Genomic DNA, 23,512 nt, shown 5'->3' with positions numbered 1-23,512 from the left:
TCAATCAGAAGCACAGGTGATAACCTGGGCTTGCATTTGGCAGCTGAAGTGAAGTGGAGGGGCAGTCTTGTAGGTCTGAACCCTTAAACTGTGGAATCTAATGCTGTACCCGGGTAGATAGTGTCAGAATTAGGTTGAATTATAGGACACCTTGTTGGTGCTGAAGCATCGCTTGGTGGTGGTGGAGGAAACCCCCACAATGGAACTGGGTGCAGAACTCCTTTTAGTCCCCCAAGAATATATAAACTTCATAAGGACTGGGACCTTTCTTATTTACTGATGTTTGGGAAAGATTTAGTGGCAGGCCTATAGTTGGTGCTTAATCAATTCTTTGTTGGGTGTTTTTGAAGATGTTACATGGCTTCCAGTAATCCTTGTCTCATCAAAATCACAGAGTTGTTGTAGGATAAAACGTTTCAAAGACATCCTGTGCGTAAAGAAGACTAAGTTAGGATCTATACTAAGTTAGGATCACAAACGACTTCTTACATTTTTTGTGCTTTAAACTTTATGAACTTTACAGCAAATTAGAATTCTCAATATCATTGATCAAATAAACATTTGACAAAAATTAAGAAGTTTCAGAATATAGGTGTTGGAGAAGATACTGATCAACATATACCGCTTTTATATTTCAGATGGGCAACTACATTGGTTCAACCACTTTGCAATCTAGTTACATGTGATCTTGTAGAGTTAGTATTCACATTTCCTATGACTCAGAAATTCTTGTGGATACCTAAGAGAAACTCCTACACTTGTACCCAGGAGATGATATCAGAATGTTCCTAGTAATCCTACTTATGACAACAACAATGGAAACAACCCAAATGCCCATGGTCAAGAAAACAGACAATTTTTGTTCTGGAAATATATGAAGCTGTAAAAAATGAATTAATTACAACTACATATAAAAATCTAGAAGAATCTTAGTAATATAATCTTGAATGAAAACAAGCAAGGCCCAGAAGTTTATATAAAACTTGATGTTCTTCTAATAAAGTTCATTTTTTAAAAAAACCTAAACAATGATTAAGAACAAAAAGAACAGTGGGGAACTCCCTGGCAGTCCAGTGGTTAAGACTCAATGCTTTCACTGCTGCACAGCCAAAAAAAAAAAAAAAAAAGAACAAGAGAATGAATGGTAAACTCAACATTTGCCATTGTGCTTTCCTTGGGTAAGGGAAAGTGGGGGACAGGATTGGGAAGGAGACAACTAAATATAAGTTGTTGTCAGTGTTCTGGTTCTGGGGTTGGATGGTGGTTTGCGGTATTGAAACACCCGTATCAACCTAGCATTTCATATTCCCACCTCTCCATGGAGAGAAGTCTTCTAGGAGACAGGCCTAGAGGTGACTCCTGAAGGATGAGCTGAATCCAGGGTCTGGTCTACTCGGTTTTATACTTCCAGGGCCTATATATACTGTCCAGCAAAACACAGGTCCTCAGTGAGGTTTCTTGAATGAATGAAAGCACAAGTGAATAAATGAATAAATGAGAGAAAAATGTGAAGTCCTTTTGTTTAATATTGCGTGTAGTCTGAATAACCACTCACCTCCATACTTCTACCCTACACATACTGAATTGTGTAACTGATTTCCTAATTAGCTGAAAAAAACCAAAAAGCAAAAAAATAACATTCTCTCAAAATAGTAAACAACAACATAGCATATTTCCATATAGACTATTCCCTAACACTCATCAGTAACTGTGTAGTGAGGAAATGATTTCAAATCAAATACACTACAGAAAAAGCTTTTTAATGCACTTTTTTTTCCAGGCAAAAGAGCTTCAGAAAATATCCATCATTAAGTAGTTTTACAAATGGCACTTTTGGCTACATTAGAGAATTAGATATGAGTCCCATGTGTTTTCTCTGATAGGTTAGCAGTAGATCAGCTTTACAATGCAACCCTTTCTTAGGATAAAATAATGGCTAATTTGTTCTAAAAGACAGAAAAAGCTGGAACCCTAAAGTCATTGTTTTAAAAATTTAACATTTATTTTATGCTGTACTGTCTATTTTCATATTACAGTTTTAAGTATTTTGTTATAATTTTTAAGAAATGGAGAAAATAAATTTCAACCTAATTTTAAAATAAACATATATATTAAGTACATATATTAATGCATTTGACAATACCATATACTAACTTTGATGATGAACTTCCTTTTGGTACACTGCAGATTTGTCCTTTTGGTATTCAACTGAGGACAAACATATTACACCTGAAATTCTGCCTTAAATGAGTAAAACCATGGTCAATGACACCAATAGAGTCTAACCAATTTGCAAAACTGAAATGTTCTAGAGTTATTCTGATCATGTATAACCAAAATGAAACAGGATTAATATTCAATGGGAGAGAATAGTCAACATCATTCAAGTAGATCATAAAAGCAGATTATTTTCACAACATATTTGAAAGTAATGAGTATTTGGAAATGTGAGACTCAATTCTGGCCTGAAAGCAATGATTTTTTTTTTTTTTTTTTGCGGTACGCAGGCCTCTCACTGTTGTGGCCTCTCCCATTGCAGAGCACAGGCTCTGGACGCGCAGGCTCAGCGGCCATGGTTCACGGGCCCAGCCGCTCCGCGGCATGTGGGATCCTCCCGGACCGGGGCACGAACCCGTGTCCCCTGCATCGGCAGGCGGACTCTCAACCACTGTGCCACCAGGGAAGCCCTGAAAGCAATGATATTTAAATTATTAATTGCTACCACTCCAATGCGTTCACCTTTTATAAGGTAGTGTGAAGTTGATTGTATCTAATCTACTCAAACATGGATATCTTCTTCATGTTACCAACCATTTCTCAACTAGAAATGTATCCATTTATACAATTATTTATCAGAGATTAATAAGAAAACATCAGATAATAGAACCAACCCAAAAGGCAGCTGCATTTTTCTCTCTACAGCAGAATTAACCAACATGGCTTTCAAATCCTATGCTAAAGAATTAACGAAAAATGATTTCTGTCTCTATCACAAAAACACAGACACATTACACAAACACCTGAAAAACCAGAAGTGTTTTCTCTAGGATAAAAGTAAGCCATTTCAGGGATTGTCCATGAGTGAACTCTCACACACAATACACGAATAGACACAGACACACACATACATAGGAAATAAAAACTCTTAGAAATACTGCTTACTGTTAATTTAGAATCATTCTTGGTGTTACATTTAGGAATGGAGTTTCTAAATTTTAAAGCTGTTCAACTGTCAAAATATCACCAAAAATATTTATTTATTTATTTATTTTTATTTATTTATTTTTTATGGTATGCGGGTCTCTCACTGTTGTGGCCTCTCCCGTTGCGGAGCACAGGCTCCGGACGCGCAGGCTCAGCGGCCATGGCCCACGGGCCTAGCCGCTCCACGGCATGTGGGATCTTCCCGGACCGGGGCACGAACCCACGTCCCCTGCATCGGCAGGTGGACTCTCAATCACTGCACCACCAGGAAAGCCCAAAATATTTATTTTTTAATGATATGATTTAACAACTCAAGGCCTGAGTTAATTAAAGTATGTATTCTTCACCTGCACAGGTACATGGCACAACTGCATTTTATGAATAATCCAAAGCCAAAGGCCTATTTTCACTGCATTACCCTCCACTGCAGGAGGCTATATAAGAACATAGGATTGGAGGGCGGGAGGCTGGTGTTTGGCCCAGGCTCTGGCCCCAACGAGCCTCATGAGTATCGGCATGTCACCTGACCACTCCACACCTCAGCAAAATGCAAAGAATAAAAACCGTGCTCTCCGTGGTTCCATGCAGCACTATTATTTCAGGATTTTTCTGACTCTAGTTTTCATTAGGCATGGGGCTTTATTCACAACTGTTGTACGTCTACCCAGTGGTTGGTCAGTAATTTACATCTGGATAGCTGAAGCCTTTCAGTAACTAGGTAAGTTTTTGGTCCTTTATTCAAAACAATAGTGAGTACCTAGTCTTAGTGGGTTAAAAATGGCCAGATTTTTTGCAGCTCCTCCCATCAAAAGGAAGAGTCTGTTTCCCAGCCTCTTGATTCTGGGCTAGCTTTGTGACTTGCTTTTGGCCAACAAAATGCTGTGGAGGTGACACTGTGTGACTTCCAAGCAAGTCCACAAAAGGTCTTGCAGTTTCCATGCTCCCCCTCTTTGATCTCATGAGGCCTAACAAGAAAGCCTGGGCTAGCGATGGGGAAAGGCCATGTGAAGTGAACTGAGGCACCCCAGCCAACAGCGAGATATATGCACAAAGCCATCCACAATCAGCCAGCCCCCAATCGACACGCTCCCTGACCACAGATGTTTGTTTGAACCCAACCTGTAGCACATCAAGCTGTGGCTGGTCATCCTAGCAGAGCTTTGCCCAAAAGGCCAACCCACAGGATCATGAGCAAATAAGTAGTGTTATAAGGTATGTTTTGGGTTGATTCACTAGACAGCAATGGATAGCTGACATACTGCTCTGTGTTAGGAACTGTGCTAGGTGAAGGGACGACCTGGGCAGCAAGACACAGTTCCTGTTCTGCAGATGCTTAGAGTGCAGTTAGGGAGACAGACGTGTAATGGGACAATTTCAAAGGAAATGTCATCAGTGCTGTCATCACAAGAGGGTGGCGTATAGGGGTCCATGGGAAGTTAGAGAAGGGAATCAATCCCAGAACTAGATTGCTGGCAAAGACTTCTCAGAGGTCATATCTAAGAATACCTAAGGGGAATTAATAAGACAGGTTTTTCCAGGCAAAGAAGGAGAAAGAATAATATTCTAGGGAGGAGAAACTGCATGGGCAAAGGCTGCAGGGAGCTAGACCGGGGCCCTTTTGGGACTGGAGCTTTCACTTTAACTACAGGGTGAGGATGCCAGGGGTGGGCTGGGACTATAGCTAAGGTGAAGCTCTCTTGGCCTTAAATAGAATTCTCTGGCATTTGCACTTTAAGGGTGATGGGAGTCAAAGGAGGAATCAGGTCCTCCCTCCCTTCCTGCTTTTCTTCCCTTCCTCCCTCTCCCTCCCTCCTTCCCTCCCTCCCTCCCTCCCTCCTTCCCTCCCTCCCTTCCTTCCTTCCTCCCTCCCTTCCCTCCCTTCATCCATCCTTCCTTCCCTCCCTCCCTCCCTCCCTCCTTCCCTCCCTCCCTTCCTTCCTTCCTCCCTCCCTTCCCTCCCTTCATCCATCCTTCCTTCCCTCCCTCCCTCCTTCCCTTCTTTCCTTCCTCCCTCCCTTCCCTCCCTTCATCCATCCTTCCTTCCTTCCTTCTTCCTTCCCTCCCTCCCTCCTTCCCTCCTTCCTTCACCTTAGTGTTCATTTGAGCAAAGATATCAATGCCACTCTCTGAATCAAAGAAATTTCACAGGCAGGAGGCTGTGTGAAGTCAATAAAGGCAGATGCTTCTCTGGTGCTTAGTCTGGCTGAAGGGAAGTGGTATTATGCCAAGGTCCAAGACAATGGGCATTGGGACATGCATAAAAAGGACAGGTAGCAGCAAGAAGATGCCACGCCCAAAAGGCGTTCCTCCTTCTTTTATCAGTTAATGAATACATGCAGACAGGAGGCATTTAGGACTTATCTTTTTTTTTTTTTTTTTTGCAGTACGCGGGCCTCTCACTGCTGTGGCCTCTCCCATCGTGGAGCACAGGCTCCGGATGCGCAGGTTCAGTGGCCATGGCTCACGGGCCCAGCCACTCCGCGGCATCTGGGATCTTCCCGGACCGGGGCACAAACCCGTCCCCTGCGTTGGCAGGCGGACTCTCAACCACTGCGCCACCAGGGAAGCCCTAGGACTTATATTTTAAAGATGTTATACATTTTTTTAAAGCCTAATGGTAAGGCTTCCCACTTACTAGTTGTGTGGCCTTGGGTATATGACTAACTTTTTTTTTTTTTTTTTTTTTTTTTTTTTGCTGTACGTGGGCCTCTCACTGTTGTGGCCTCTCCCGTTGCGGAGCACAGGCTCCGGACGCGCAGGCTCAGCGGCCATGGCTCACGGGCCCAGCCGCTCCGCGGCATGTGGGATCTTCCCGGACCGGGGCACGAACCCGTGTCCCCTGCATCGGCAGGCGGACTCTCAACCACTGCGCCACCAGGGAAGCCCTATGACTAACCTTTTTATGAGTCTGTTTCCTCAGCTGTAAAATGGAGATGATAACAACACTGACCTCACAGGTCAGTAAGGACAGGCAATGTATAGTTTTAGCACAGCACTGGGTACAGGACAAGCCCTCAACAGAAGGTCCCTACATGCGGAAAGGCTGGGGAATGTAGGAGAGGGAGTAACATGGGCTTTAGCATTAGATAAACTTGTGTTTGAATCCAGGCTCTATCACTTAGGAGCTCTTGCAACTGTGTGAACTTGAGACCATTTTAAAACTTGCTCAGACTTAGTTTTCAAGTCTGTAAAATGGGGGGCATAATACCAACCTTGCTGGGTTGTGATGAGTATGAGAAGAGAGAACGTATGTAAAGTGCCACAGTGCACAGCCTGGCACAGTTTAAATGCACATACACACGGAGATGATAACATTTCTCAAATGTAGATCGACAGTATTAATGCTAGCCATCCTATATTACTTCAAAGTCCTATTCTCTGACTAAAGCTACAGATCAGAAAAGTTGGACTACCAGAAACATACATATGTGGTATCTTTAACACGGTATGTCCATTCCACCAGTACCATTACATTATAACCTATCACCAAAAAATGGCCAAGGTACAACATTCATATTTTGTTACTACAGGATAAGAAAGTAACCTTGTCGTTCAGAATGTATTATATGAAAATAAGAGGAATTGAGCATTCCCTGATTCCCTAATTTGGCACGTTGAGCTTCCTCTATACAGCAAGCCCCAAAATGCATTCTCTTTGAGACCAAAAAAAGAAACACGCATATATACAAGTGAGCTGAAGAGTTACAACACAAGTAGTTGCTTTTGGTGAAAAATAATCCTGCCAAATAAGCAACATGTCATGTCCTTAGAATATGTCACACTAGAAAACTAGTGAAAATTCAGGCCAATAAGGCAATTTAGTTTCAAGTTTTATCATATATGGGCCAAGTTCTAGAATCCTTCACTTAAAAGGGGACAACTTCAAAGTGAAATCTTGCCAGAGGCGTGATTTTGAATGACATGTGTATATACAAACTTGTCTGTTTCGACATTCAACATACTCAGGATTATTTCTAGAAAGCTGCTGTTGCTGACTGATAGGCTCAGAAAGAGGAAACAGAGCACATAGTTTTAAGTAGTTATCTCGCTATCTACCCCACCCATACCATCATAAGGTTTTTGGTTTTTGACCAACGCCATAACTGAAAACACATGTTAAGTGAAAAGTTGATACCAAAGGCAGGAATTAAGAAAAAGTCAAAAATTTGATGGCTTTTAAGCACTGAATGATATAGAACCTTCAAAATGCTAATTAACAAGTCTATTCCTTTGGATGTTGTTTTATTTTGAAATTTGGTGAAATCTAGATCCTCTAATAAACAGTTCCATGCTCATTTGGTGACAGTACAACTTCAAGTCTGTAAAAACTACTTTATTGACTCCTATGAAGGGGATTTTAGCACATTGCTGTCTTGGCAAGAGAAGCATTTCAACAACTTTCTGCAAACTAAGATATAAAACAATGGATGAGAACTGCAAATGGAAATTGAGTGAGGCAATGCTACTATGTAAAAAAAAATTCTGTTTCTCAACCTTTTTCTACACTGACGTAAGTCGTTTTTTTGTTTTTTTTTTTTTAAAAAAGATGTATTACTCAGTTCTTCCACATTCAACAGGGAAACAGTGTGTGAAACTCATAAGATGTGTATGTACGGAGAAAAGATCTGTATGTCCAAAGCCATCCAGGTATACAGAAGTCTTGTCATTGCAGAGCTTTGTGTTGTTCTGTCTTTGATCCTCCGCAGGCCATGGGATGGGCTGGGAGGGTTGCCCTCTCAGCACTCTAACTCCTCCATGACCTCCATCACAATCGTCCGTGGGCCCGTCAGAATCAGGTTGCTCACCGTCCGGTAGTCAACGTGCAGTACGTTAAGCCCATTTACAGAGACGACGAACTGACAGACCTAAAGGAAGGACAAAGAAAAAGCATCTCTTGAATTCCCTAGCGGTCCAGTGGTTAGGACTCCCCGCTTCCATCTGCAGCAACATGGAAGGACCTAGAGATTCTCCTACTGAGTCAAGTAAGTCAGACAGAGGAAGACAAGTATCATGAGATATCGCTTATATGTGGAATCTAAAAAAAAAGGGCCTACAATATGGCACAGAGAACTCTACTCAGTACTCTGTAATGACCTATACAGGGGAAAGAATCTAAAAAAAGAGTTGATATATGTATATGTATAACTGATTCACTTTGCCGTACAGCAGAAACTAACAGAACATTGTAAATCAACTATACTCCAATAAAAATGAAAAAAAATAAACTATGCAAATTAAAAGAAAAAAAAAGCATCTCTTAGAGCTCCTGGTTTTTCATAGACCTAGAATAAAGACATTGTGTATCTTTAACAGGTAACTTCCTACATTGGTACCCAAGTGTACCCAGTCAGCAACTGCAATTTAACAATTTCCAAGAAACTATACTTTTCCTGGAAGGCAGTATAATAGAAAAAGCATTTGGTTTAGCGTTTTACCAACTTGGGTTTAAATCCTAACTCAGCAAACTTATTAGCTTAAGCTAGGTACTTAAATTCCTGAGCTTCATTTCCCTCAGCTCTAAGATAGGGATGATTAATAATCATAATATCTACCTTATAAGATTGTTGTAAGAATTAAATGAGGTCAAGGACATAAAGCTTCTACTCCAGTGCTCTGAACCTATGGGGTACTCAATACTTTGTCATAATCACAGTGTTTGTGGCTGTTACTATTCATTTGGACTCAGTTTATAGCGAGATTCTATGTCCTCGTGTTCCCCAGTCTTCTTTTATACCTATTATTCCTGCATGATTATTAATAATTTCTCCTTTCACCTGCCATGGTGTCCCAGTTGAGATGATAAATTCCACACATTTCCCTATTTCCCATCCTTACGAAAATGGATGAGGCCAACAAAGGTCAGCTTTTAAACTAAGTGAGTATGAGTTTACCTGTGATAGGACAGATAATTCCAATAAAAAACTTAAAAAGCATTATTCAGTAACGAGCGGCCACTTTGGACGTGTCATACTGAACATAATACTGACCACAGCTACTGCCTCAAATGGAGGGGCTTCTCTTGAGGTTGGTGGTGGCATCAGATGCTGGGTACTTTCCATTTAGCTGACACGGATTAACAGATGGTATATCTGTTGTGTGTCTGAACAGTGCACACTGGACAGGAATGATTTGTTGATGTCACTCAAATAGAAAAATGGAGAGATACACAGATCTCCAGCTGTCGGTGATAAGTACTTCTAATCAGCAAAACAGAATCAAACAGAATATAAATCTGTAAGGTGCTTGGCATATAGTAGGCACTGGTGGTGAGCTGAATGATACCCCCAACCCCCAAAGATGTCCATGTCCTAGTCCCCAGAACCTGTGAATATATTAGTTGACATGGCGACAAGGAATTAAGGTTGTAGATGGAACTGGACTGCTAATCAGCTGATTTTAACATAGGAATTATCCAGGAGGGCCCAATGTAATCACAAGGGTACTTATAAGAAGGAGACAAAAAAGTCAAAGGCAGAATTAGGAGATGTGACCACAGAAGCAAGACTGATGAGGGGAAGCGGCTAGGAGCTGAGAGATGCAGGTGGTCTCTAGAAGTTGAAAAAGGTAAGGAAATGGATTCTCCCCTCAGAGCCTACAGAAGGAATGCAGACCTACTGATACCTTTATTTTAGACCCTTTACTCCAGAACTATAAGATAATAAATTTGCATTGTTTTAAGTTACCAAGTTTGTTAATTTGTTACAGCAGCAATAGGAGATGAATAAAATAATCAATACATATCCATTGTTGAATGAACTGAATGAATAATGTATTAAGCAAAAAAAGCACAATTAGGATTGAGCCTGAAGGATTTCTGGCTTCTTATAAATTATTTCTTCATTTACTGGGAAAATAAGAAAATAAAAAGAGGGACTTCTCTGATGGCACAGTGGTTAAGAATACACCTGCCAACGCAGGAGACATGATCCCTGGCCTGGGAAGATCCCACATGCTGCAGAGCAACTGAGCCCATGTGCCACAACTCCTGAGCCTGTGCTCGAGAGCTTGCGAGCCACAACTACTGAGCCCGCGTGCTGCAACTACTGAAGCCCATGCGCCTAGAGCCCGTGCTCCGCAACAAGAGAAGCCACCGCAATGAGAAGCCCTCGCACTGCAACGAAGAGTAGCCCCAACTCGCCGCAACTAGAGAAAGCACACGTGCAGCAACGAAGACCCAACACAGCCAAAGATTAAAATTAATTAATTAATTAATTAAAGAAAAAAAAGAAGACAAAGGGGAAGGGACAGAAGTTGGCGGGGGGAAGGAGATGGCTGAGGTTGATTAAGTTAATGGAGTTGTTTTCATGGCTGTTAGCTTCGAGCTCTAACCCGCCCCCTTCCTTGAGGGAACATAAGCTGCAGCTGTGGAGAAGTGTTATCCTTATCTTATAGAAAACCACCAGAAAAGAAAAACAAGAACCCACCAGAACTGGTTAGAACCAGCCAAATCCAAGATGGCAGAAGACCTGACCTTCAGGAGACCCTGAACCTCATTATACGCTCATTGTAATATGTTAGCATGCTAAAGGACACACCCACCAATACCATGACAGTTGACAATTGCCATGACAACAACCAGAGGAATCCATATTAGGACTGAAAAGGGATGTTGCCCCAGTTCTGAGCAAACTACACGCCTGTTCTCGGAGAAGTAATGAATTCCCTCCCCCAACCCCTCCCCTCTATATCAGAGGTATCCCAGCCCAAGTCTGGTGAGAAGGTGATTTGCAAACTAAGTTCCCGATTCTCCATTCTCTGGCCTCTGAATAAAGCTTGTGCTGTTTCTGTCTCAGCGTCGGTTTTGTTATTGGCTGTGGAATCCAAATGGACAAAGGACCTTCCCTGCAGAGGCAGGGGGTTCTGGACAGGGCCAGGGCCCAAGTCGGGGTCCGTCCAACCAGTTCGGTAACAATGTGTCCCATATCTGTGTTCTCATCATCATACTTCTTTAAGTGTAATGTCTTAAGAATTAAGGTGCACACCTGCTCCCAATTATTTATTAATAAATTAATTTAGTGTTGACAACACAAAGAATGTGAAAATACTAAAACACTTGAAAATCACTGTTTCCTTTTACTGTTCTCTGAGTGGGTAATATCAATAGAAACTCAGATACCATATTAACAAATATAACAAATATGAAATAGAACTAATATGAAATATAAATTACATGTTATATTTTAAATGTAAGTATGAAATAAAATACATAAAATACTGTATTAAGTCTAAAGATATCTATACCTATTACTTAGATAAACCAAAAGTGGAACTTATTAAAAGGGCAGCTGTGTATCTGTGGAAAAGATGAAGGATTTGGAATCCAATGATATGTATTGAAGTCCTAGGCTCCTTTGCTGGATGATCTTTTTTTTTTTTGGCCGCATAGCTTGTGGGAATTTTAGTTCCCCGACTAGGAATCGAACCCAGGCCCTTGGCAGTGACAGCGAGGAGTCCTAATCACTGGACTGCCAGGGAATTCCCTGAATTATCATAATAAAGTCATTTGCCTCTATGCCTCAATGACATCATCTGCAAAAGAGAGGTAAAAATGCTTATCCTCACAGGTTCAAATTAATGAACTGAAAACCTTTTTGCAAATACCAAGCCCTACACCAATACTAGCTTCAATGAACTTCTTTCCCTTGAAAAATACCCACTTTTTTCAAGGTCACAAGCAAAACAAAATGGAAAGTGGATAGTGGAAAGCACAGTGGTTATTTACTCAATAAACACTCACTGTTGTCATAAGCCTCAATATTTTCCACTCCCCAACTTTAAAATACTATGGTGTCGGGCTTCCCTGGTGGCGCAGTGGTTGAGTGTCTGCCTGCCGATGCAGGGGACACGGGTTCGTGCCCCGGTCTGGGAAGATCCCACATGCCGCAAAGTGGCTCGGCCCGTGAGCCATGTCCGCTGAGCCTGCGCGTCCGGAGCCTGTGCTCCACAACGGGAGAGGCCACAACAGTGAGAGGCCCGCATACCGCAAAAAAAAAAAAAAAAAAAAAAATACTATGGTGTCATTCTCCATAAGGAGACCAACCTCTGTTTTTCTTTTCCTGTTCCCACAAATCTGTCACCGTGAATTGAGGACACTTTTTTTTTTTTTTCCCGTTAGAGCACATCTTGTACAGAATCAGCAGTTCTCAACCATGGTTGAAGTCATAGTCAGAATCAAGGTCACGCATCATTCAGGTCAGAATTCATCCTGAAACTGGCTACAAGTGTAATTTGCAGGACAATTCAGCATGAATTCAATGTAGACATTTGCTGGAGTTTTGTGTTTTCTACTCTAGCATGCTCTTGAGCCAAAGAATGAGAGGAATTCCACCCCCACCCAACCCAGAGTGTTGACTTTAGACCCGGGTCCTTCTTTTCTCCAAAGGGATGAACAGCCTTTTTGTGTTGCCCAAGGAGAGCGCAGAAGTTGCCTGGTAAGCTCACACTCTAGCTAACCCTTCATAGGCTCCCAAAGATGAGACATGTCTCTGCGTCACTCAGGGATCACCTGCAGCATTTAGTCTCGACCAGAATTGTATTCTCCCTCTCCCACATGGTGTTGGTTTCAACTGACCAACATTTAAAAATTAGAAAATTTTCACATAAAAATCTAGATTCTGGCTTCTCTGGAACAATCTGAAGATCTAACAATACCAGGCCTGGATGGTCACTTGACAATGGCTCCATAGGGGCTGCCCCTTCTAGATGGGCACACATTCTCTCATTTGCCGTGGTCCTCACCACTTCCTATTTTTCTTACACCTAGCTGAGAGACATTTGAGTCTGTGATCCCTGATCTGGGGCCATCAGAGAGAGAGCTTAAGAGAGGAAGGCTTTGGTGCTTCAAAATTAATGGACCCCAAATGTTTAACAACTGATGAAAGGGGAAATAAAATTTGGTATATCTATACAATGGAATATTATTCAGCAATAAAATGGAACCAACTACATGTTAAGACATGGCTAAACCTGGAAAACATTCTGCTAAGTGAAAGAAGCCAGTTCCAGCTCTGACTCAGCCAGGTGATCACAAGGTAAACAATAGATACACTTACAACCATTCTGTTTTTCACTTTCAATACAGTATTCCATAAATTATAAGAGATAGTCAACACTCTATTACAAAACAGGATTTGTGTTAGATGATTTCGCCCAGCTGTAGGCTAATATAAGTGTTCTGAGCATGTTTAAAATAAGATAGACTGGGCACAGTGGTTGAGAGTCCGCCTGCTGATGCAGGGGACACGGGTTCGTGCCCTGGTCCGGGAAGATCCCACATGCCACGGAGTGGCTGGGCCCGTGGGCCATGCCACTGAGCCTGCACATCCGTAGCCTGTGCTCCGCAACGGGAGAGGCCACAACAGTGAGAGGCCTGCGTACCAAAAAAAAAAAAATAAAACTAAAAATAAAATCAAATAAAATAAGACTAAGCTATGATGTTCCCAATGTTAAGTGTATTAAATGCATTTTTGACTTACAGATATTTTCAATTTACAATGGGTTTATCAGGATGGAACCCCATCATAGGTCATCTAGTTCTCTAGATCTGACTTTGAATCTCTTACATTCTTGATATCCTTCTAATCAATTTCTTTTTCTTTCTTTCTTTTCTTTTTAATGATAGCTGGTTTCTGTCATTGGCAACCCATGCTCATCAATACAATCCTTAAGGACAAACTGAATATCGGAGAGGTTAAGTTATTTGCTCAAGGGCACACAACTAAGTGCCTCATCTGGAATTTGAACTCCATGACTCTACAGCCTGACATAAATACAAATTTATAAAGTACAATATTCAAGTTCTGAGGAATGTAGAGAATAGTGGAAAACAAGTGTTTTCTCTCTTGGCTTTAACTGTTAATTAAACAGTCTGGGTTCACAGAAATACCTTGTGATGTTGATGTTTAGGCTCTTCCAACTTCATTAAGAAGGTTTTTACTCAGTTATGGTTGGGCTGCTTTTTGTGTCACTTAAAATCCTCAAAAATATGTAAATTTGGACATTTATTTCCATTTTTTTTCCTTGAATGACACAAGAAAAAAAAAAGGTCTTTCAAACACTTATCATGCTTATATTCAAGGTAGTAATTTTAGGGTCAGGCTGTTGGAAAGACGTCATCTCTCCCTAAGTGGTCCCAACAACTGCTGTGGTTCCAGCAGTTCCAATATCCTGTTACTAAAAATGTGCAAAATGATCTAGAAATGCAGGTATTACTATGTAATGTATTCAGTTTTAATGGACTTTGAATTAGCATCTGTGGTACACTATGTTCTGAAAATCAACACACAAGCAACAACAGGAAGCACATGGCCTGGGGGAAAATTATTTCTCTACTATATTAAAAAGCACAAACACACAGAACATGTGATGAACTCTGAATAGACCTACTTTAGATACCTATTACCTCCTATCTGGGGTGGGGGACTTAGATGCCACCCAGAGTGGGTAATGAGAATTTGAGTGAGGTTGTGATGCTTTTCTTCTGCTTATAATTATCTTTCTCAGATTTGTTCTCAAAGGTTTGAACGCAATTACCTCATGTCCCCAGTTCACTGAAAAGAGCTGTCATGAGCTCCTACAGCTGCTCTGATCTCGTCTCCTACAAAAAGGAGGGTACCTTCACTTTAGAAAGAAGAGATGTAGAGGACATTATCCTTAATGAAAGGGAAGAACCCAGCCTTCATAAGTCATGGGTAAGTGATGTCTCTGAGCATCCGGGCAGTGAAGAAAAGGCCTAAAAACCAGAGCAGGTCCAGTAAGAGTTAACAAGAAGAGGGAGTCAGGACTCATACGTTTCAGGGTGTGACCGCGTTGGGATAAACACCTAGGCTGAACTCCAGGCTTCTTCCTGATAAGGAGCCAGAGCGACTAAATAATCTTGCCTCTAATTCCTCTCCCTGAGCCAGTGCTGGCAGATGTACACTAACCCTCTGAACAGACTGAGCGCCTGTGGGATGACGCAATTGCACATGAGTTCTTGTATGGCTGGAGTTCCCTCACAACCATTTGATTGTTTCAACCAAAGTGGGAGTGAGATTGAGGAGAAACACTACACCTATGATTACCTAAGTGTCTTCTCACTGCCATGGAAATCTGTATTCACCAACATCCCTGAAATGGCTGCACTCATGTGAAAGCTACTCTAGCTTTTCTCTATTTTTTTTTTCTTTCTGATCTTGAAGGACAAAGAAGGATTGGAAGGTAAGGCTGCTTCAGGCTTTCCCTGAAAATAATAAAACATTTAGCAAGACAGAGACCAAGGCAGATAAAATTTCGGAGACAGAAAGAGTCATATGGAGAAAAAAGATAGACCCAGACAGATACAGAAAATAATCAGGAAGGGCTGAGTCCTGGTGAGTAGGAGACGGAAGCTTGTCCAATCAAATGATACAGAAAGCAGAACCAAGATATTAAGGGCAAGTTAATACTTAAATTCTTAATCAAGTAGAACCCTCAGATGTATTCTAGAGATCACCCTAATCAAGCTCCCACTAAAAGCAGAACTCTCCTCTACAAATCCCTGCCAGGCAACCAACCTATCTTACTTGGATGCTACGTATGACAGGAAATGCACTAATTAATGAGGAAGCTTATTTTGAGCCAGTTACATGTTAGAAGTTTCAGCTACACATTCAGTCAACATTATTTAAACCATTTTCACTGTTCAGTGCCTAAGTGAAAAGCATATCCAAATATAAAACAGTGGCTCTCAAACTGTAGTGCAAATATAAGTAAACTTTGAGGGCTTGTTGAAAATGTGAATTCTCAGATCTTACCCAAGACCTACCAAATACGACTTTTCAGGGGGTTGGCCCCAAGAATCTGCACTTTCATTAAGCATATCAGGTGATTCTGCTACAGCACAATGTTGAGAAACCAATGCTATAAAGTATCCACCAGAATTTTTTTTTTTTTTATTAATTTAATTTATTTATTTTTGCTGTGTTGCATCTTCGTTTCTGTGCGAGGGCTTTCTCTAGTTGTGGCAAGCGGGGGCCACTCTTCATCGCGGTGCGCAGGCCTCTCACTATGGCGGCCTCTTGCTGCAGAGCACAGGCTCCAGACGCACAGGCTCAGTAGCCGTGGCTCACGGGCCCAGCTGCTCCACGGCACGTGGGATCTTCCCAGACCAAGGCTCGAACTCGTGTCTCCTGCATTAGCAGGCAGACTCTCAACCACTGCGCCACCAGGGAAGCCCTCCACCAGAATTTTTTGTACCAAAAGTTAGTTTATGTGCTCATCCCATTCCTGTTAGTATTGTGATAATACATTCTATGGTTTGAGAATTAACCACCTCAAACACAAGAAGGGGGCTGACATTTCAGATTTTATTATAATTATTACTTGCCTGAAGTCTATTTCGTTTTTAGAGCCAAATTTTGCTATCTTCTAGACTTTAAAATTAGTAATAACAATGTCTAAAATGTTTAAGTTTAGAACTATTATCTGAGATAATATCCAAATTGCTCAAAATGCAATACCCCAAATAACCAAACCTGCTGCCATGTTACCACACATATTTTTAAAGCCATGTGTGAGCCACCAATGTCAACTGTTAATGTGGCAAACACAGCCCACAACCAGACCTGCTGATAATGAAGCTTGAGGCTTTTTGACAGCCAAAGTATCCAAAGTAAAAGAAGACGGAGGGTGAACCAGATTAATAAAAGTCGTGAGTAGATTAAGAAATATTTGAAAGCTGCTGAAGTTTAGAAAGGAAAAATGTATATTTTGATTGTTCCTATTTCTTTAAACCTTGCTCCAAATCATACACCATGGCTTTTATAATCTGACATCAAAGGCTGTGAAAGCAACAGCATAAATACTTAAATAGAGAACTATCTTTTTATGGATGATTTTTAATTTCTTTTCTTTGTTATCCTCCCTGGGAAAGCCTAGCCATTTGATCCATATACCTGGACCACTTCTCAGGTTACAACTTGCCAGTCAGCATGGGCAGTGCTCTAATTGCTAACAGGACCACCTAATATTTTTCCAAAGTTCTTTACATGTGTAATCTCATTTAAAATTCCCAACATACCCTATGAGGCAGGTATGATTATTGTTATTATTATTTACATATCACAATCGAGGGTACAGAGAAATAAAGTAACTGGCCCAAGTTCACAAAGCTAGTAAGTGGCGGAGCCCAGATTTTGACTCCAAACTTTTATACTTAAGCCCTAGGCTACCTTGCCTCCTAAGTAATAGATAATCAGCTCCCCTAAAATCGGCACTGACACCACATGGATAAACACCTCAGTATGGTATCTAAGCACCTCTCACACACAATGAAGTTTCTTAAGAACACTGCATTTGATTTTTTCCTTCTATTATCCTTGAAAAATGGAATAATGCTCACTTCATCATCATCATTATCAGGGAAGAAAACAATGGAGAATAGTAAGGGGGCATTTTTTTACTTTTAAGAATAACTCAGGGGCTTCCCTGGTGGCGCAGTGGTTGAGAGTCTTCCTGCCAGTGCAGGGGACACAGGTTCGTGCCCCGGTCCTGGAGGATCCCACATGCCGCGGAGCATCTAAGCCTGTGTGTGCCACAGCTGCTGAGCTTGCGCTCTGGAGCCTGCGAGCCATGGCAGCTGAGACCGCGTGTCACAACTACTGAAGCCCAAGCGCCTAGAGCCCGTGCTCTGCAACAAGAGAGGCCGCTGTAATGAGAAGCCCGTGCACTGGAACGAAGACCCAATGCAGCCAAAAATTAATTAAATAAATAAATTAATTTTAAAAAAAGAATAACTCAAGCTAATCTTTACATCTGGGCTAGACCTGGCAGGTCTTATTATCTTCAACCAAAGTTTAAAAACCATGTTTATTTATAACTCTTCTGCTAGAGTGAGGTGAATGTTAATGATTCCTGAATGAAGATTTTAAAGGTTCCAGGAGGAAGGACATAACACAAATAGAGGATTGTATAATTACCCTTGGTAACAATGCTTCATATAATTCAGCCAGCAAACTCCCCTAAGGCACACCATTTGTCATGGTGATTACATCACCTAATCTGTGCCTTTAACTGGCATTACCAATTCCACTCACATTCCCATTTTGTTGTTGCAATCTTTGCTTCACAATAGAAACAGGACAGCAGAAGATTCAATATACCATCTGTCTTCTGTAGGTGGGTGAGAAAGTTGGTATCAGGTGATCAACACAGCATGGGTGTTGCCAAGTTCAATGTGAGGCACCCTTCACTTGTCTATAAAGCTTGGCTTATTCACAGCAAAAACAGACTTCCTAAAAAGTGTATCTCCGGGGATACACTCATTCTCTCCTTCCTTCCTGCCTCCCCAGTGAGGATCTCCCCAAGGGTAAATGAAGCATAGAGCAATGGAGAAAGCACCGGATTAGGAGTCAGGAGAGAAATTCTAGTCTCAGCTCTGCACCCAAACAGCTGAATCATTTTGAACATGCTGTTTGACTTCTCCAAGCGTTAGTTCGTCATCTGATCAACTGGGCTGCCAATAAATGTATATTTATTAGAGACTTTAAAGCACCTTTCAGCTCTAAAATTCAATGAGAAAAAAATAACTTCTATTAATTAGTGATTGAACAACACTTATTATTATTATTATTTTTTTTTGCAGTATGCGGGCCTCTCACTGTTGTGGCCTCTTCTCCTGCGGAGCACAGGCCCCGGACGCGCAGGCCCAGTGGCCATGGCTCACGGGCCCAGCCGCTCCATGGCATGTGGGATCTTCCTGGACCGGGGCACGAACCCGTGTCCCCTGCATCGGCAGGCGGACTCTCAACCACTGTGCCACCAGGGAAGCCCAACACTTACTATTAATAACTGGTTACTTAGGTGCCAAGAACTAGGTCAGGAGTTTGCTTACATTACATTTGCAAAGGAGACATTATTTTTAGATATGTAAACTGAAGTTCAGAAGAGTACAAATGAAGAAGTGTAAGATGAATCTCTTCAGGCACTTAAGTGTTTTCGATATGTAAATAACAACAACAAAGGTCTAAAAGACATATTATAAAGCTACAGTCTATTATTATAGTCTATAAGATGGTGGTAGTGTTAGTATTAGTATAGGTATATAGACCAACACAACAGAATCAAAAGTCCAGAAACTGGACCCCTACATGTGGGCTTATGACAAAGTCAGCATTGAAGAAAAGGACACTTTATAATGTACAAGGTTCAATCCATCAGGAAGATACAAAAATTATAAACATATATACCTAACAAGTACATATACCAAGCACAAACACGAAATGTACATGCCAAACAAAAAAAGCCCCCAAATACATGAAGCCAAATGCACAGAATTCAAAGGATAGACAATTCAATAATAGTTGGAGACTATTCTGCTCCACCTTCAATAAAGGATAGAACAATTACTCTAGTTAAATGTAACATATACGCATAACTTATGACCTAGCAATTTCACTCCTAGATATGTACCCAATATGATGACTGCAATATGATAAATTTATATAAATTTCAGAAGTAGACAACTAATCTATGGTCTTAGAATTCCTAGGTAGTAGTTGCACTAGTAATTTACTTTGTAATATAGTTTGAGATGTGCATGAATAATCTGTACATTTTTTATATAGTGCAATAAAAAAATTTTAACTCTCACTTTTATAATTTACTAGTTATGTGACTTCAGCCAAGTTCCAAATTCTCTGAGTTATACTTTACTCATCTGTAAAACGGGGCGCGTGTTTATTATGAGGATCAAGTCTGATTAAGTACTAAGCCCAGTGTTTAATACCAGTGAATGTTAAATAAATATTTGTTTTTCTCTTCTGTCCCTCTTCCTGTGTAATCTCTCCCTCCAAAAGAGCCCAATGGATGCAGATTGTTGAAAGGGAGACAAACCATTGCACGGGTCCACATCCAGGAAGCCAGTTTGGGTTCTGGTTTGGGAAATGGAAATAGATGTCAAGGTGCAGTTATTCATTCAGATACTTATTTTAAATGGATAAATTTAAATGGAGGATACATTAGGAGGTTGGGATTAACATATACACACTACTATATATAAAATAGATACCAAAATAGACTTACTATATAGCACAGGGAACTCTACTCAATATTTTGTAATAACCTATAAGGGAAGAGAATCGCTGCACTGTATTCCTGAAACTAACATGCTATTGTAAATCAACTATACTTCAATTAAAAAATTTAAAAAACCTTTTTTTTTGTTTGTTTTTTTGGCTATGTGGCATGCGGGATGAGGGATCTTAGCTCCCTAACCAGGGATCGAACCCGTGCCCCCTGCAGTGGAAGCACAGTCTTAACCACTGGACCACCACAGAAATCCCAAAAGAAAATTTTTTTAAAAGAAAAATTTAAAAAAACCCATAAAAATAAAAAAACAATACAGGGTGATAAGAGAGAATTTTTCCCAATCCAAGAGAACCCCATAAGGATAGAGCATCCAGGAGCCACAGTAAATAATCAGCATAATCTTAAAGTAAATAGAGCAGTGGAATTCAGTTAAAGAATCTCTGCTCCTGTCCCTAAGATATTCACTTTAACAAAGCTGCTTCAGAACTGAAGTAGTTGTAGAGTGTAGCTAGACTCATGGATGGTCCTTGAACAAAATATTAGACAGAGACATAAGCTGAGTCACGATTTGTTAGCTACATCTATGGAATGAGTTTCTTTCATCCATAGAATGCTTTATGTTTACCCACACAGTCAGATTCAGCAAGGGATACCACTTAGGAGTTTTGGACATTCCTGGAGTAAATAAGTTGTGTGTGTGTGCTTATTGCACAACAGCCCTGACAGCAGAACACTGTTCTTGGTGGGGGGAAAGAAAGAAAATTTGCAGCTGTATGTTCAGTTCCATAAATCTCTCCACCAAATATGCAACTGGCTAGAGAGTGACTGGTGTGGGAGGAGGCAGAGATGCAGTTCTTGGATAAACACAGGATTTGCTCTCCAGAGAATTACCGTCTTCCTCTAAACTTTATGCATTTTAAGCATGCTATGTGGCTATGTGGTGTCCCCAAAGAACAGACTGCACAATTAGCCTTGAAGGAAAGCCAAATGTGTGTAAGAATGACTTTCTTTCACAACACAACAGCGGCAACAACAAAAAGCAACTCTAAAGAATTTTTGTTGCAAATTGAGAAATCAAAGTGCCTGCTGGTTTCAAACAGAATCTGCTCGCTCCCAGCCCAAGTCGACCAAAGGTCTGTTTCAGATCCAGGCTCAGCCTTGGTCCACTTTGCTCAGTCGGGGGGGGTGGTGGTGGCGTCATGTCAGTCATGGGGAGGGGGGATTGTGGTGCACTTAAAGGAGGGGGCGATAGGAGGAACTCGGGTTCAGTCCAGAGAACTTGGATTCCCAAAGTTAGGATGAACGTTTGCCTTCCTGGCGATTCTCTCTAGGGATGTGTGTTAGACTGAATAGAGGATTTGTAGCCTACCCTGGTGGTTCTGTCACCTTCCTACGAGCAGTTCATGACTGCACTGGGACTGCGTCCAAGGTCTGCTTGTGCTAAGGACAGACAGCATGCTCTTGATCTGGTGCTTTCCCGAGGTTCTAAGAAGTGGTCAGGCACCGAAGAGAAGCAGCACAGGCACATTATAACCACAGGTTCCTTGGACTTCCTTTACTACTGAAGGAATCTGTTACCTGGGAGCCTTTATACCACAGGGGATATGCAAATTATCACTCCTACCCATTCCACACAGACTTGGCTGCCCCTTGTGGATACAGGAAGTTCCTTAGAATTGCCCGTATTTGCAGACTGGGGCTTCCAACAGCAGGAGACATGCTCTGACCACATGTATTAAACTCCCACAGGAGTGACAGCCAAAAGGAAAAAGGCTCCAGAAGGTCAGACTTCCTCCCTGACCCCAAATTCTTTCCTCCACAAGAAACTTTCACTCAATTAGCAGTTTGCCCTTAGAATGTTTATTATTAGCCATTTGACACCCAGAAATTATTATGCTTTTTTTCTGGATTATACTAAAATGTAATATTAATATACCCAAGATTTTCTCTCTTTTTAAAAAATTAATTAATTTATTTTTGGCTTAGTCAGGTCTTAGTTGCGGCACATGGGATCTTTCATTGCGGCGTGCGGGCTTCTCTCTAGCTGTGGCGCGCGGGCTCTGGAGCTCGCAAGCTCAGAAGTTGTAGCACACGGGCTCTCCAGTTATGGTGCAGGGGCTTAGTTGCGCCGTGGCATGTGGGATCTTAGTTCCCCAACCAGGGATCGAACCCGCGTCCCCTGCATTGGAAGGCAGATTCTTAACCACTGGACCACCAGGGAAGTCCCTCCAAGATTTTCAAAGATAGATTACTTAACGAGATACAGAACACATTAAGGTTATTCATCAGACAAAAAACTGCATTATAACTGTTTTCACAAATGCAATGCATTTTTTATATATTATTTTCATCGTTAGAGGAGACTTGTTGTGTGTTGATGACACTTTCTAGCTTTGAAAAGTGAGCCAAAGTCTCGTTTCCTTTATTTTACCTCCAAGGTGGTGCTGCTCTGATCTGGGCTAAGAACAAAATATGTGTGTGTGTGTGTGTGTGTGTGTGTGTGTGTGTGTGTGTGTACATACTTTGCAGAGATACATAGGCCACCATCTACTTGGTAGTGTTTTGGTGGGAAAAGTAAAAGGATTATAAATAGGTCTGAGCATGGAGCAACCTCCTTTGGGGCGTGATATCTGGACCAAGAAACTCAGACATCCTTTGCGAAGGCTAATGGGAACTGAGTGTTCCCAAGGTGGGTAGCCAAGCCTGTGGTTTCTGCTGTAGAACCCCTTCCTTATTCTACCAGTACCTGGTGCTATATTCAGGACCAAGCAATCTGTGGGCCAAGAAATGGAGCTGCCAACCAGGCTCCTCAGGACTGTCTCAGTTCAAGAACTTGTGCTGAAGGATCAAGAGAGTTCCACACTGACTTGGCTAAAGGCTGGAAGAATAAAGCCTTCTTTTTTTTTTTTAATATTGATTTATTTATTTAGGCTGTGCCAGGTCTTAGTTGCAGCACGCGGGATCTTCATTACGGCATGCAGGATCTTAGTTGCGGCATGCATGTGGGATCTAGTTCCCTGACCAGGGATTAAACCCGGGCCCCCTGCATTGGGAGTGTGGAGTCTTACCCACTGGACCACCAGGGAAGCCCCTGGAGGAGTAAAGCCTTCTATCTCTCAACTCCCACAGTCTAGCAATAAACGGAGGGTATGGCCCAGTGTGTCATATTCTGAATCATGTCAACTTTAGAAGCCTCTCACACCAGTCCCAGAGAACGTGTGGAGTTGAAGACTGGGGTTCCCTCCAGTATCTCCATTCCTAG

General features: G+C 41.5%; 1 protein-coding gene across 1 annotated transcript in view; it reads right to left on the bottom strand.

Annotated features, from left to right (window-relative positions):
• Positions 1–7,454: 7,454 nt before the first annotated feature.
• DEPTOR (DEP domain containing MTOR interacting protein) overlaps positions 7,455–23,512 on the bottom strand; it is a 151,103-nt gene continuing 135,045 nt past the window's right edge. The window contains exon 9 of the mRNA XM_060116042.1: positions 7,455–8,069. Within this exon, the coding sequence (XP_059972025.1) occupies positions 7,941–8,069 (129 nt within the window). The 3' untranslated portion in view covers positions 7,455–7,940. The remainder of the gene's footprint in view (positions 8,070–23,512) is intronic.

This window comes from Mesoplodon densirostris, chromosome 13 (assembly GCF_025265405.1).
Source record: "Mesoplodon densirostris isolate mMesDen1 chromosome 13, mMesDen1 primary haplotype, whole genome shotgun sequence".
Classification (NCBI taxonomy): Eukaryota; Metazoa; Chordata; class Mammalia; order Artiodactyla; family Ziphiidae; genus Mesoplodon; species Mesoplodon densirostris.
This window is presented reverse-complemented; position numbering and strand designations above follow the sequence as displayed.